This window comes from Streptopelia decaocto (assembly GCF_964273445.1).
Source record: "Streptopelia decaocto genome assembly, chromosome: 2".
NCBI classification, from domain to species: domain Eukaryota; kingdom Metazoa; phylum Chordata; class Aves; order Columbiformes; family Columbidae; genus Streptopelia; species Streptopelia decaocto.
In genome coordinates this window covers 33,807,871-33,824,990 of record NC_138655.1, presented here as the reverse complement: position 1 = coordinate 33,824,990, position 17,120 = coordinate 33,807,871, and the positions used below count along the sequence as shown (strand labels likewise).

Here is a 17,120-nt window from a genome sequence, read left to right as displayed (position 1 = left end):
TAATGCAAAACAGAAGATGAAGAATACAGAGAGCATGTACAAATGCTTCCACACACAGTTGTGGGGAACGCAGCAGACGAGGAAAAAACTACCAAATACCAGACAACAACCTAGTGAGCCTAACTAAAACCTGATGGGATGACTCCTGACTGCAACGTCAACCCACGAGGTGCAACCTTCCCCACACAACAAGAGAGAAGCATGGTGCTACATATCAAAAGCAGCACATGAACTGTCTCTTGGAGCACCAGGCACTCAGCTGTGGCCATGCCGGACTCACCCTAAAGGTTACAGAGTTGTCAAGTGGAAGGTGGGAGAAGGAGACCTACTTGCGTGAGATGTTTTGACATGATCAGGTCGGAGTCCTGATGCTGAAAGGGCTGTGAAGGGAATCACCAAGTTTTGGGAAAACTGCTTGAAGAATACATGTATTTTTTTTTAAATAGTAATAATTTGGTATTTTTTGTCTATGTCCAGGACATAAACATCCACTGTGAAGTAAATCTGAACATCCAAAGAATACCAATTTCGCCTTATAACAAAACTAATTTTAAGCAGGAATTAATGCAGTGTCCAGTAAATGAACTTTTTTTCTGATGTAGCAAGGTATCTTAACAAAAAAACCAATCCTTTTCATCTTTACTGGTTACAGCACTGGACAATTTCTCATCCTCTGCATATTCACTGACTGCACCACTGTTTTTTGGGGCTTTTGTTTTTTTTACAGGGTTCTCCCTGCCGGACTCTCTTATAAAATCTATCTCATCAGTAGCTCTTCCACTTCTACAATTTCTGCCCCTACTTATTTTCCTTCCAACTGTTTTAAAGTGGTAATAGTGGTAGATTATAGATAATATTACACAACTCTTATCTGTCCTGGAAAATAAAAGTATTCCATTTTATGCACTGTAAAGTGTAGAATAGTTCTAAAAACATGGTCTAATATACAACATAAATATAATGGATGGGATTAAGAAAGCATGGACTAAAAATATAAGCATGAAAGATTCATTATACTCACTTTAGCAGCATGTCTCGTTGGGACTATTGGGTAATTTAAACATCAGAAGCCAGTAATAAACAAATGGGCAGCACTGCTAGCTCCAAAAAACACACATTAAAACCTCCAAAATCATCACAAAGTATTAAAATAATGAGACTTCAAGAAAATGCACTAGTCTTTGTTCTGTATCTTGAAATTTAAATAGAGAACTGGTCACCACTCAATGGACATCAAGTTACTGGGGGCTGAAAATCCAATTGTACAGGCAGAGCACTCCATGGCAAGCATTCAAAAATCTCAAAACGGGCCCAATCTGTTCTTTCTCATCACCAGAACTGACTTTAAAATGATTTTATTAAAAAAATGAATGTTCAGACTTCCAATCTGCCTGCTGTTCAGCAAGTGTTAAGAATGCACCCAAGATGTTTTTTCCAGGGTTTTCTCCACAGCTATGACAACCACAGGGGTATGATACTGCTGAAGCAAAGCTGCAGTCATTTAGAGATGAAGCATTCAGAAAAACAGCAATTATTACAAAGCCACTAACGATGACAATATTGCAAATTTCAAAAATATACACACAAAGATGGAAGATGAGTTTGACACTGTTTTGTTCAAGACATAGCAAAAGCGTCACTTCTTAGATTGAAACTATGCCACAGGCCATCTTGTATGCCACAGCCACTCAAATTTAACCTAGCTACCATCGCAGTGAGTCCAATTATTTGCGTTAAGTGAAGTACATCTCTTAACAACTCAATGGTATTGACTAGAAGTCTTTAGGGGAAACATAAATCCATATTTCCTTCAGTAGTTTGCTCTGATAGCATTAGATCTTCTACCTAAAATTTCTTGGTACCTCTGTGCTCACAATTTCAAAGCACTCTTCATATAACCCAGTTTGCTAAAGCTGAAAGATATTGATTTCTATTGGTAACAAGCAATTCCATATCCAATACCTTGAGAAGCTAAGCAGGCAGAACTCTCTAAGACTTTCAGACTAAGCAGTAGAGAAGATGTCTTCATTTTGGTGTGATATTTGAGCACCGTCTTGCATTTCGCTCTAACTTCTTCTCATTGTCCCACTTCTATGGCCTTTAGACATTCACTTTCTTAGTTTTCTGCTCCACTCCACCTATTTTTTGCTTACATAGACTCCTATCTCTTTTTTTTTTGTCTCCTGCCCATCATACCTTCAGTTTTATTAGTGACACAAATAGAACAACTACCTGGACTTCCTTTCTGTTTCCTTATATCATCCACATGAAATTAAATCCTCAGCTTTACACCGTACACCTAAAGTCCATCCTGAGTCCTGAGAATAGGTTGCCTCCAGTCTCACAGCAAGGTAAAAAATACCAGGATTCATTACCATTAAGGAAAAACTCAGGTGTGCTTGAGAAAGCCACTAGAAAGTGGGGCCATTTTAACTAAAAGCTGCCTGTAGCTAAATTTCATTCAAAAAAACCCCAAAGAATTGTTGCCATTTATAGTTACAGTCAAATACTAGGAAACAGAAAACAGAGCAATAAATAATTCAGGGAAAAAATATTCTAAAAACCATTACATTTCTACTAAGAAGTCTGGCACACCTGAATGCAAAATGCAACAAAACATGCGGCAGGCTGGATTGCAGTGGTACTTTAGGAATGTTTCCCTTTTTTACTGTTTGCCAAAAGAAAAATGAAACACCAGCAATTGCTTCCACAATACTGCTTCATGACCAAATCAGATATGCCTTGTTAATCAGACATTTGAAATACACACTAATTATTGTACCAGTATGAAATGCTTATTTTAACCTGAAACTGCTCAAATGAAGTATGTGGATATAAAATTTAAACTCATTAAAAACACAAGCTAAAGCAATCTAAAGAACGAAAACTCCCTACAGAGTCTAGAGAAAGAGGAAGTGACTTGAAAAACTGCTGTGTCAAGTCTTGGCATATTTGAAAAAGCAAGATAATATACTTATGTAGCACCGTAACCACATTGGTATCTGCTGGATAACAAATCTCCCACTGTATGAGTTGAGAGATATATTACAAAGGACAAGGATTGCCATCAGAACCTCTTCCTTTTTCCTTTCCTTTCCTTTCCTTTCCTTTCCTTTCCTTTCCTTTCCTTTCCTTTCCTTTCCTTTCCTTTCCTTTCCTTTCCTTTCCTTTCCTTTCCTTTCCTTTCCTTTCCTTTCCTTTCCTTTCCTTTCCTTTCCTTTCCTTTCCTTTCCTTCCCTTCCCTTCCCTTCCCTTCCCTTCCCTTCCCTTCCCTTCCCTTCCCTTCCCTTCCCTTCCCTTCCTTTTTCCCTTCCCTTTTCCCTTTCCTTCCCTTTTCCCTTCCCTTCTTTTTCATTCATTTTTTTTGATCAAGGTATGAGGTCAGCTGTGGTTCTTCTGCCAAAATACATATAGTGACAACTCTGGTATACAGCTTTCTCTTTAGATATTCTTACACAACAGATTTCAATATTTTAGATATTCTTACACAACCACTTTCCCACAAAGAAACTATTCCAGAGTCTCATTCAGAGAGTTTTCCATTAACAAAACAAAACAAACAACACCCAATCAACAAAAAAAACCCTAGAAATTATAAAATCTGTATTTTAGAATGAACACGAGAAAAATTATTTTCATAAACATAGAAACAGACAGATCCTCAAAGTGAAACTATGTCAGGCCCCATAGCTGACACAAATCAACATGCCTCCATTGAAACCACAGGCTTTCAGGTGACTACTCCATCCTAATTACCATATAATACAAGAGAGATGATTTAAAAATACAGATGACATAAATTAGAATTTCTAGAATTAAATTTTTATAGCATGTGGATATCTTATTTCACTTATTTCATTTGAAACTTTAAAATGTTGATAATTCAGCCTAACCAAGGTGCAGCAGTTCTGTTTCCTATTTTTATAAGAAGAATAAGGGTATCAAACAAACCTGTTGTGAGGGAAACTGTAGAAAAAGAAGTAAAATCATACCCATCACATAGGAACAAGAAAGAAAATACATTTATTTTTTTAGCTAGTCCATTAAGAGCTCTAATTTTGACATGAATTAATTAAGTGCCTGACAAACACTTGATGTGCTTTCTGTTTGTTTGCTAATGATTCAGTTTTCTCTCTTTATTCAGGTGACAGCAAATGCTTCGATCCAGTCCTGCCACCTGCCTTATCAAGCACAAGCAGTCAGTAGCATCTCTCTTCCCCAGAAAGTGGAATTCCTTTGATATTTAAGAAGAGGATGAGCAGAAATTTGTGAATCCTGTCCAGTATGTGGTGCTATTTTGTGACCCACTGGTTGGCACTTGGCTTTTAGATGATTACTGTCTTTTACTCTCAGCTCAGATGAAATCTTTGCACAAGTGATGTGGGTTCAGTGTGCAACAACCACCCCATCATACAATGGCAAAACTTTTTTCTTTCCTTTTCAAGAACCCCGTGGAAAACTGCATAACTAAACAAAATGATGAACATTTTTTTAAACTTCAAATTGAAGTAAGATTAGGAAATTCTAGCTACATAATGGCCCAAGCAAACTTAATTCTACCCATTTGTGCACACGCTATGATACAATCTTTATGTATGTTATTTTATGAATATTTTTTTTCCTCACAGAAGAATGTCCTGTTTGGAGCACTGAATGGGCACACTTGGGATCAAACTAATGCTGCGCATAATCTGGAATTTCCTAATTTCTAGGTACTTGATTTTGCAGGCTCAATAACACTTTTTCATTTAGATGTCTTAAATACATAATTATTCAGATGGTTTAAATGTGCTTTTTGCTTACAAAGTCTTTTTGTCTGTTTACATATCATACTCTAGCCTAAATAAATTCTAAGACAAAGGCCAAGCTGGCTTGTAGCCCAGAATGTAGTTGTTACCAAACTGACATGGACCACCTTAAATTCATTGAAATGTCTAAATATTGTCTTTGACTTACAACTTAATTTTAAAAGGCGATCTTTACTGAAAGAAAAATGAAGCAACTTTAGAACAGCATAAACAAGTTGCTGGATGAAATGAGAACTGAATGAATTACTTCTGTCAAAGTATGTTCTGACTTACCACAACTCTCCATTACTGTAAAAAACCAAACACTTAAGGACAGGAAATATCCTCATGTTCCATGTAAATAACTAATGGGCTTAGGCTATGTTAACAACTGACTTACAAATTTCCAATTAAAAAAAAAAACACCAACCAAAAATATGGCTAAGAGTGCCTGAAGCTTTTCCCCAAAAGTAATGAATTCTGATAATTCTTAAGCTGAGTTTTCCTTTTGCCTTAGAGAATCTTACATGGAGTCTGATAAAGTGTATGGCAAATGTGAACACAGTACAACTTAGAGATGGCCTAAAAAGGCAAATAAAAACTGTACTTTTTCCATTCTACTGAAGGTCTGAAAGGTGCAAGGTTTGGTTTAAATTTTTCTTCTACTTGTTTCCTTTTTGCTTTTAAAACTTTTGGAGTATCAAAGTCTTGTCTTGCTTTTATAAGTAAGAGTGTTGGAGGACAAGAAGACTGGAATGGAAGTCCCCCTCAGTTCCCATTTGAAGCAGCAGGGTGATGACTGATTAGCATTGAGATGTTTTTCTTCTGGCCTTTGGCCAGAAGCTTGAATTAAATGTTTTAAGAACCGTCAAACAAAATGGGAGTTTTACACAGTCTCCTTCTCCTCTCAAAATGCCAGTTTCTTATGACAGGTGATGGCTGGAGATGATGGCTTCATCTCTCTGCTTTTCTAGCTACGCATAAGCTTCTAGTAAAAATAGGACAGACAAGACCTGATACACACATAAAATTAAACAAAACCTTTGCAGAAGCCTTACATCTGACTTCAAAAGCAAAGCAAGCTCCTCAGGCTTTCCTAATATGTCTTAAAAATATATAAAAGGCAACACAGTTTTGTCTCCTTGGGTCACTATTTTGATCTAACCAGGATTTTACTAGGGCACGACAGGCAAATCCCAGTGACAAGAACATGCCATACGAAAATCATGAGATGTGTCAAAATTTAAAATTTACTAATGCTGACATTCTGGCCTTACTAGATATTAATAAAATTACAAGAGTGTGGGGTGAAGGTATTATACCTGGTCATGGCTGGCTTCAATGGAGCTTCCGATACCTTGGAAAGTCATCTGCACAGGAGACAGTGTCAAACAGGTCATACACTCTTTGCCATTTTGTCTATCACTGTAGTGTACCTATAACAGAATAACATACGTAATCTGCTAAACACCAGGTTTGTACAAGGGAGTCATGCCAAAAAACTGCCCCTTTTCAACAAGTTTGTAAGAAGAATTCCAAACATTTACATTGAATTCATCTTTAATATAAAACAAGGAGTGGGTAAAGTATTCTAGGCAGTAACATACTGAATTGAGGCTGAATTTGCTGTGATACGCCTGTTGGATTGTTTGTAAAGTGCTGTTTTCTTCAGTTTCTGAGGCCTTTGAGACTGAATTAAAGATGTATCAATACAATTATAAGAATCTAATTTCAAGTTATAGTTTCCAGCTGAGATGTCATTTTTAATAGCATTTTGTAGATTAGTTATAAAAGATCCATGTAAATCATTACACCCCCAAAAACCTGGCAATAGCAGTTTTAATTTTTCGATTGTAATGCCATTTCTACTAAAATCCACTAACTTTTTTGACATGGCTATGTAATGTTGTATATTTGAATTTCATTTTGTAATTAAACCAAAATGACAGATAAAACGGAGAATAATTCACTTTCTTCTTGAGATGTCTAGGTTACCTTTTTCTGCTACTTTTTCTGAGTAACTCATTCCCTACGGATTTCAAGGAGTGTGTGTTGAGCCTGAATCTTACATGAAATACAGAGGTAGTGCTTCTACTTGAATTATTCTCCCTGTCTTCAAGTCCCCTTCAGATAGTTCTTAAATCCCTAAAGCAAGAATGGATTTTAATATGTTGAGACAAAATTAAGTTAAACTTTGCCAGTGTTCGGTTATTAAGAACAGGTTGCCACTCATGCTGAATTGTTGAAATATTACAGTTCTCTGCATAGCTCCTGGCTTCTAGACAGGCAGATCAAGCACTTTGTTCTACAGGAGAGGTGGAATTTAGTTTATGGTGGTAATTTACATTGGCTATGTGACCCCTTGTCAGAAATGGAAAGAGAGATCAGCTCTGCTGGAGACAGACCTTTTATGTTAGTATCTATTTACAGCTGTACAGCTCTCAGGCAAAAGTTAAAGCCCCATCTTGACATGTAGGCTACAAAATTAAACTTTATTATTTCTGAAGACAACTAGGAACTATATTAGAGTTATTCCCGTGGAAATGATTTAGTGACATATATGATACTTAATTGTATGCCATGTGTATTAAATCCCCTGTGCCTAATACTCTTCTTTGCCACAGGTGCAAACTGGGAATACTTCAGCTGAATCAAAACCAGAGCAAAACCGGCTGAGTGAGAGGAAAACCAAGCCAGTGCTATATTTCGGAACTGCTTTACTGACAACACATCAAAACTGGCTGCAGCAAAAAGTAAGATACAGAAGGCAAAATTCTTGTACTGTGTATAGAAATACTGATTTCACTCAGCCCCTTCCAAAGCTTTCTGGATTATCCTTCTCTCTCTTCCTCTCCCAGCCCCCACAATATGTACCTACTAAATTGCTTGTCTCTCCCTGCCAGAAAAGCCATACTACTTACTTAGAAACCACCAGAGGCCCCTTCACATATACAATGGTTTAACTTTGATTAATCAAAAGAGGTATGAAGGTACGAAATTTGGCTTGCAAATATAAACTGAAGGTCCTTAAACATCAGTGACTACGGTTATGACAAGGACTTATCAAGCTTCCACAACTGCGGTATCTGGATGCAAGATAGATATTCTGCTAAGTATGTGTTTTGGGAATGTGGTGTGGAGAAATGGGGCAGAAAAGCTCAAGAGGATGAGTCTGTATTGCAGACATGACATAGCAGAAGGGGTAAAATCTGGTGACCAAGAAAAGTACATGTCTTAGAACACATACAGAGAAATGGAAAAAATGGCATTTTCTGCACTGCCTAGCATCTTTGTAGGCTTATTTTTAATGAGAATAATACAAATAAGGTTACACTTCACTAATGTCCACTAAAATAAAGCAAGGGTAACAGGCTGAAAGAACAGGACAAATCCATAGGAAAAATTATTAGTAGCATTACATGACACTTTTATTGTATTTGCGGTAGCAGATTTGATGCACGCTCCCTTTAGAGTCTCACACTGAAACTGCAATAAAGTCAGAATTTTGGTATCTTTCTAGTCCTAATTTTCCCAAAGCAATTTCATGACACACTTTGGGCCTCATCTGAATATATCACGGCCATTACCTTGTAATTTCTTAGACAACAGTCCTCTAATTATCTCTGGCCCTGTTGAAGCTCTTCAGTTGAACCAAAATAAACACTTTCTATGTTAATAATATGAACAGTGATATAAAAAAACCAAAATACTGGACCTTGAATGGGGGACAGAATAAAACTTTGTCCTTTCATCAGATCTCTCTAGTCTACAGATTTGTGCAGTCAGTAGAAACATTCAGATTTCTTCTACATTTGGCATGCGTATGTGCAATTTCCCAGTAGTCCTGTTTTGTTATTTATCAGTCCAGCTGCTACATTCACAAACGCTATATTCTATTCCTTTCTTCTTCAAATTTGATCTGTGATCCAAAGTTTGTTTGTTTGTTTGTTTGTTTTTTGTCAACCAAGAGTGCTACGAGTTTACCTGTTTGAGCAGAATGTCCAAAATAGGCACTCAGAAAGAAATTGCAGTAGTTGAATAGTTACTTAATAGTCTGAATAACAGCAGTTACTTCTAGGATTTTGGCCAGCAGTATGTTGCAAATATTTCAGTTTCTGTGTTCATGCTATTATAAGCATGGGAGAAACCTGAACGTCTACAAAACTGGTTTAAGAATATCATTATTAACTAAGGCAGGGGAACATGAAGGCACAGCAAACACCTGATTCAGTATCTGCGGTCAAGGTGTGGTGACTGAAGGCCAGACAAGTGCTCCAACAGTGAGTTCACGGCCATTGGTGAGATTCACAATGGCACTAATACTTTTCTGAGTTCCTCAGTGCCTTAAGAGTCAAAAGTGCTTGACTAAAGCTCATCTCGGCAATAACTCTGTTAGGCACGTAAGGACACTTTGTGGACAGTCATTAAATGACTCATCCAAATTCACTCGGCACTGGCGGGAGTAATGGCAGCGCTGGGACTTTAACCCACCATTAAGGCCTGTGGCCTAACTGCAATTGGTCATTTTCGTTTTCCATACATTATGGAGGTAAAAATAAAAGAGTCATAAAAATAATTTCTATCTATGTCCAGACCTGATTATCAGGCTTCAATTCTGAGTAATTAAGGGACAGTCACAAATTAGCTCCATGCATTTTAAGGATTAAACAGGAATGAAATTTCACTCATTAAAATTCAGACTGTTTTATTTGGACAACACAGAAGTAGACATTTTATAGAACAGCATTAGAATCCGGTTAGAAAATCATGGCCAGCATACTGATGTCTGTAGGAAGGGCTGTGCAAGTTTCTGAGTAAAATGTAAGACTCCAGTCTCAGACTATTATGAGTGATTTACACATAGTTCTCCTCCAAGGTATGTCTACACAGCACAAAGCAATGCCACAACAAGATCCTGGCAATAACTCTAAATGAGCCTGCTCATTTATTGGAAAAAGCATACAGCACTTCTAGCTTTTCTCCTGGGTAACTCCACGGGTGGAGAACCTGAGATAAATCATGTACAACCAGCTCAGGAATCCCAAACACAGCACCCTGTTGCCCTATGTGGGTGCAGCACAAAACCTCCGTGTGTAAAACGCAAAGTGCATCCTGGGCATCAAAATAATGCAATAAATTCTAGAAGTAATTTTTTCCGCAAGCACATACCAAGGATTTACTCATATATGCATGCTTTCATGTTTGATATTCTCAGAAGATGCAACTGTATATCCTTTACACGATTGCTTCAGTCAGGAACAAGCTGTATGGAATGAGTATGTATGGAGGAGTACTACTAACTGGTGTTTGTATATAGAAATGTATGCGAAAGTCTGAAACCATTTGACAACTATGTTGAAATCTGGCCCTTGTTTTTAATATTTTAAATTACTGAAGAGACGCAAATATTTTGATGGACATTTATAGCTTCACATAAAGGAAGATATAAGATGAATGTTTACAATGTTACAACTGAGTGTGGAATGGCATAGTCAAAATTCTCAACCTTCTATGTTATTTTATAAAGGGAAAACTAAATTACACTGTACAAAAACACATAAGAAATTAGCTAAGGTTACTTCTGTCGTAATGTTGCTCCAAAGGCAGGAAATTTCCCATTTCTTTCATATTTATACAAACTTATCTCTTGAATCTAGCTTTACTATAATACCTTTCACTATGTTCTGGCAGAAACTGTAAAAAATCTTGCAGGATTTGTCTTGCAGTAAGCTAGATACTGGATCAATATGGAATTTCAGGTAATAGCCATGGTCAATCTGCATAAAGTATTCTGTAAATGCAATGTCCCCCACTTCAAGCACAGGGTAGTCTCCTGGACTTCAGTGGGCACTTCTGCACTTGAAGACCCATCCTTTTGGGTGAACAAGAGCTATGGTTTACCGATTCACAACTGAGGAAGGTGAGAGACCTGCTATGCTACTACATAGTAGTCAAGCTGCACGATAATATACTGAACTACTGCTGGAAACAAGCTGACTGTGCTAACGAGAGACTGAGGGGAGCAAAAATAAAGGCTATTTTCACACACTGTTGCTTAGATGTTCACAGTTTGAAAGGCAACTTCTGTCTGGCCAAACACTTTCTTTCTTGAACATTTATTAACTTAAAAAAAAATAATATGAATTACCAAAAGAAAGAAGCCATCTGTGACACTGGAGTTCATGTTTCCAAACCAAAAACTACTCTGAGTCAAAGCATCAGCAGGAGTCTTAGAATGTTAGACAGAAATAAACTAGGTAATAAAATGCCATTATGTTCAGCAATGCACAAATCTTCTGGATTGACAGGCCTAGACTATTTTGTTAGAACAAAGGATGGTATTCCTTGAAATCTGCCCCTTAAAGGAAGAGCATCCAATTTAGTACTGAATTTACAGAACAATTTTCAAGATTTTACAGAGGCTGCTCTGGATTTACAGTGACAAGCAAATCAGAATAGGCTCAAAATCAGATGTTAAAATAGTAATTTTGACTCAGACAAGAGTCTCATGAAACATTCCTCTTCCTTTAGCTTCCCAGTGAAATGCGTGTCTTTCCCATATGGGTCTTTTATATTACTCTTTCTGTTGCTCACATGATCTACCACAAAAAAAATTAAACAATCCTGTTTGAGCTCAAATTCTGTTTCATGCATATTTAGTGGTGAATAAACACTCCCAGCAGGAAGCTAAATTAAATATGATTGCTAATTTGAAACCATTTTCTCAAAGACAATTTTAGGAGCTTTCACAGTATAGTATTCTAGTACTTTAAAGTGTGAATCCTTGTCTTATTCATAGTACTTTCCTAACAAACAACAGATTAGTCTCTTCAGACATGGAGCAGCATGAGAGAGATTCCGAATACCAGTTTGCATCCTTACTACCTGGCTTTACAATTCCTTATATTTTATTTGTGAGACTAGAACAGCAGTACAGTAAAAACAAAAAAAATAAAATTGGGGGAAAAAAATCTCATTGTATGAACAAAGTCTGGAAACACAGATACAAAAAACAAGACTGAGATGAAAAAAAAAAGTCCCAGATGAAAAAATAAGACATACAATAAAAGAAAATTTCAAAAAATCAGAAAAAAACCCGTTGAATCAAACTGTTTCCTGCAATGCTGGAGTTCCTTGATGTAGTGCAATTACTAAATATAGTATTTTACTAATCTCAGCAGGGAGCTGGCTAACTGCATGCCCGTCAGATGTTTTTAATGGTCACCCCCTGTGGAACAAATCTAAGGAGCGCATGAAAAACACCCACATTTTAAAAAGGCCCCTTGCTAGATCATTAAGGAAAGATAAAGGCCTGTACATTCGGATGTGATATATAACACAATCATTGTGTCAAGAAAACATATGTTTGATTAGCGCGCCTCAGGTTCATTAATCGCTGTGTCTGCCTCACAGCAGTGGGCGACGTTTCCACCGTGGCTACTGCACGGAAGGGTAAAGACACTCAGTAGCTTATAGACTGACAGTTCAGCAGTAAATCTTGAGCTATTCTAACATGCTCCTCTCTTGCAGAGTTTGAATAGCAGCTGTATCGTAGCCCTAAATCTTCATTAAAATACAGTCCTAGGGTTTAGACTAAGAAATAAGCCATTACTGTACCATAAATAGGTTACAAGCAGCAGACCAAAGGCACTGTCACACGTTACTGCGGCAGTATTTTATGTTCCTGACTTTGGTAAGGCAGACACTTGACATCTATAAAAACATGTGAAGTACAAATTAAAGAGTGAAAAAGCTTACTTGATGCAGTTCCCAAAGAGACTATACAAAATATCTGCTAAATGCAAAACAACTCTATCATCTGAGCCAAAGAAGCTTGTAAGTCCTTTTTTTATATGCTATTTAGATAACCTCTGAATTCAGAGCTCCTGCTTCAGCAAAGTGGAAGATCTGGAAACTCTGGCCATATATTATGCTCAGTCAAGCAAGAGAGACCCAGCTCCACCCTACCTCTGGATGTGATGTTTGGTGCTAATTCAGAGAAAATTAGCTAACACCGCTGCTGTTGCAGCCTAGAGGATTATTGGTGCAGTAACATTCTTACTGGTTACCTTCCATCTATTCAATCTTAACCCCAGCATGTGTTTATAAAGACAGTGTTCCTGTGGGGCACATGCAAAGCGAGCAACCATAATTTCAATGGCTGCCATTCAAGGGTGCAAACGGACCCACCTGTCTGACGGGAAAGCTGAAACCAGGAGAAGGGACATGGCTTTCTATAAAAAAATCACACTTATGTTGAAGAGTACCTTGCTACCCTGTTCACTTCCTCTATTCTGTAACTAAGATATGTATTATTTTGTAGACATAGTAGAGAGTAGGCTAACTACAGTGATCTGAAACGCTGAATACAATCTTGCCCCCCAAATAATAAATTAATTATTCAGAAATTAAACCACTGCAAAGCACTACAAAATAATAGGTTATACCTGACATGTTTCTTTGCACAAACTTATCTGCCTCTGATCCATGCAGCCACAATTATTCAGATAAATACTGTATTTTCAGGGAGAGGAGTTGAAATTAATTTTATAGTTCACAGTCAAAGGATATATGAAAATCTGGCAGCCCTAGGATCTCCTTTTTTCATCACATGGCCTGAAAAAAAGGAGGGAGGTGAGGGATTTTGTGTTTTGCTAATAACGTATGCAAAGGACAAGCGTGATAAGGAGCATTTGTAGAAGAGTCTGTGTCTCGAGTATCATCCTGAACAACTGACTAAAGGGAAAGAGGAATGTGGTTAGTTTGGAGAGAGAAAATAGTAAGGGTTTAAAATCACTTTCTAGCAAACGTATCAATGGAAATACATTTTCACGTACACTCTTTTTCTTTATGAAGGTTGTCACTGGAGTGAAGAGTGGAGCAAGCATTAACTATTCTCTGTTTACAAACTGGACTTGAAAGCCCCAAACACTGCACTAATGAAGAGAGAACAGGGTCACTGTGAAACTGGGAGTACAAAACTGGCTGCCTGAGTATGCTGAAAAGTCTGATGCCGATACTGGCACTGGGTTTGTGCACTAACCTAGGTATAGGGCACGATGCAGAAAGAAACACCCTTCTTTAATTAAAACGAGAAACAATCATTTCACTTCTGAAAATCATCCTGCTTCATTGTGCTCCCAATTCCGAATGAGACAGAAGGAAACGACAGACAAAAAAACCTTCTGAAAGCCTTGGCTGCAAGTCACTGTAACTCGTCTCTTTTCTCCTTCTTCACCTTTTCTTGTTGCTTCTCTTTTTAAAGGATTTTTGCTTGAGGGCTGAATTCCCGTGTTATAATTAAAGCTAAACCCCGGTCTGCTATGAATTCACCATCGCACCCCCACAATTTTGCCAGCTGAAACTTCCAGTCTTTCAACTTTCTGGCTGTATTCCAAGTCAAGGGCCATAGCTGAGTTATCAAGTCACATTAGGATTTACTTAGAAAGATTTTGGCAGGGGACCCAGCCCGGTGCATTTAGTGCTGGCTGCAGTATTTTGAGAGACCCTGACAGCTTTTAAACTTTCTCACATGTAAACCCCCTGAATTCTAAAATCGGTTATAAAAAAAAATTCACATTTTTTCCACAGAGCAAGTTACGTGGAGGGGAGGATTTTAATCGTTATTTGCAAGATGCTGAGGAGAAAAGCTAAAATGTGACCAAGCTGACATCCACACCACACCTGGGGATCCACACAATGCCATCAGGCAGTTATTCTCCATTTACCTTCTTTCCTTTTAGAAACTGAAATAAAAAAGAAGCACCTGGCTGCTTCTGAAGGCAAGAAGAGCAAAACTTCGGCAGCACTTGAATAAAGGGCTTTCTCCCTTGTAAGAGGGAGAGAGGTAACGATGGCCAGAAGAGAAGAAAGCTAGTTTAGACAGATTTCTGGCCAGAAGCCAGGTAGTTGGAGACTCTGTGTCAGAAAATTTACTGCCCCTTATAGCTAGATTTGCATTTGTTTTCCTAAGTCTGCATGCTGTCAAATTAATTCAGAAACATTCTTCCTGCAGCAAATATTACCTCCTGCAGTAGGCTCTGTTAATTAATATGCTAGGTTTCCAAATTTACACATCTTTCCTCATAGAAACTGACATGAGAATGATTCTTATGGTTATTTTTTTGCAGAATGACTACCACTATTCTGTCTTCCTTTGAGGTCAAAAATAGGCTAATATGGACTAGACGGTCTACAGTCAGCAGAAATATTTCTGAAATAAATGGAAACTAATAAACCCACTTCTTGTAGATCTACTCTGGGTCACTGCCATCCACTGTGGCACTGCCTGCCTTCTCTCTGAAGTTAGTCAATTAAAAAACATTATAAACCAGAAAGCAATAAAATCCAGGTGCTTTGATTTTTACATGAAGCTCTCTCAAGAACAAATCTTGCTATCAGCTTGTTCTGTTTTGTCTCTCCCTCTATTCCACATTCCCAACATGTTTTCGTATTTTTGGCTAGTCATCTGTAAGTTAGGGTTTGGAGACCTTGAAGCTCTTACCTACATAATGCAGCCACTTGATTTCAAGTTGATTTTCAGTGTAGTAGGACACCTGCAAGTTTCTGAGAGCCAGACAAGAACCCGCAGTGAACAGGTTGCCTGGTATTGCACAAATCGCATATGCCACTAAAATTATCAATAAAATCCTGACTGATCCACTGACTTGCTCAAAGAAACTTCTTTCCCTGTTAATCTGTATTACCTTTACAACAAAAACAGCAGCTGTCTTGAACAAATGGGGAAGTTTTGTGGCAAATAACCTGATAAAAAAGTATAAGTTTTCTTCAGAGCACAAAGACAGTAAGTTCACACAGATAAAAGGAGTTCTCCTATTTCCTGACTTCTGTCCAGTGGTACACCACTGTAAAGATGCCAGTCAAGTGTAGAAAGCTCTACTGGTTTTGGCTGGGATGGAGCCAATTCTCTCCATGGCAGCTTCTCTGGTGCTACATTTTAGATTTTTGATCAAAACAGTGTTGTCAGCAGTGCTTACACAGCATGGAGGCCTTTTGTACTTCTCACACTGCCCCACCAGCGAGTGGGCTGGGGGAAGGCAAGAAATTGGGAGGGGACACAGCTGAACAGCTGACCCTGAGTGACCAAAGGGATATTCCACACTATATGATGTAATGCTCACCAATAAAGGCTGGGGGAAGACAGGGAGAGGTTTGGAGTTACAACATCTATCTTCCTGGGTAACTGTTAAACGTGATGGAGCCCAGCTTCCTGGAGATGACTGAACACTTGCCTGCCGACGGGAAGCGGTACATGAATTCCTTGTTTTGCTTTGCTTGTGTGCACAGCTTTGCTTTACCTATTAAACTGTCTTCATCTCAGCCCAGGAGTTCCTGTGCTTTTACCCTTCCCTTTCTCTCCCCCATCCTGCTGGACAGAGTAAGTGAGCAGCTGCATGGGGCTGAGCTGCCTGCCGGGGATAATCCGTAAGAGTCCTTTCGGGCACCCAATGCGGGATATGAGGGGTTCAAGATAACAACAGATTTGATCAGAGTATGCTAGATCAAATTTATAGCTGTTCAGCTATTAATTGGCAGGCTCCTGTGCTTGCCATGGGGCTTGCTTGCTTTGCTGTATATTATAGTCTACTATTTGTTTGAGGGTGCTTTTTGCTTCTGCTGTTTCACATACTCCACATATCATCCTCTTCTGCTCTGCCTGGGAACATGCTGATAACAGCAATGGACTGGCAGATGGCCAGAGCATTGCTGCTGCTTCTGTGCTGCTGTACTGGGCAGGCTAGAACCCAAGTCCATGGGACTGTGACCATGTGTAAGTCCATGCAGGAGCATGCACATCCAGAAGCATATGTGGCCATGGAGCAGTCCATGCCAGAGCAGGTACATCCCTGAAGGAACTGTGGCCCATAGGTAAGGTCACACTGGAGCAGGTACACCCCAAGAAACAGTGGCCTTGCATAAACCCATGCTGGAGAAGGGGCAAGGGGAGTCCATTGAAATGTTAGACCCTATGGTCTAGTCCAAAGGCACAAGAAGAGGAGACTGTAATGGATGTAAGTCTTAGTTGTTGTAACCCATGATGTGAGTTGCATTATATAAGAAGTACTATGAGCAGAAACCCCCTAAACCAGCAGAGGATAGGCCTCACAAGAAGTAATGAAAGTGCAAGCAGTGACCCAGCCTGAGCTACTTTGGTGCCAAATAACGCCATGCAACACACAAGCTCTCCTCTCCTGAGCAACTACCATAACAGATGGAGCCCAAGTCATGGACTAAATTAACTCAATGGAAATTTGTGGACTTTTTAAAGGGGAGGCCCATGGATTAAGGGAATTATATCTGTGTATATATCAA

At 38.6% G+C, this 17,120-nt stretch overlaps 1 protein-coding gene across 3 annotated transcripts in view; it reads right to left on the bottom strand.

Annotated features, from left to right (window-relative positions):
• STAU2 (staufen double-stranded RNA binding protein 2) overlaps window positions 1-17,120 on the bottom strand; it is a 174,151-nt gene that overhangs the window by 54,531 nt on the left and 102,500 nt on the right. For 2 of the 3 annotated variants that reach the window (XM_082046008.1, XM_082046009.1), the window contains exon 13: window positions 6,110-6,223. The exons of the other annotated variant lie outside the window; for it this stretch is intronic. In XM_082046008.1, coding sequence (XP_081902134.1) covers window positions 6,110-6,223 — 114 coding nt within the window. The remainder of the gene's footprint in view (window positions 1-6,109; window positions 6,224-17,120) is intronic. 3 annotated transcript variants of the gene reach the window in all.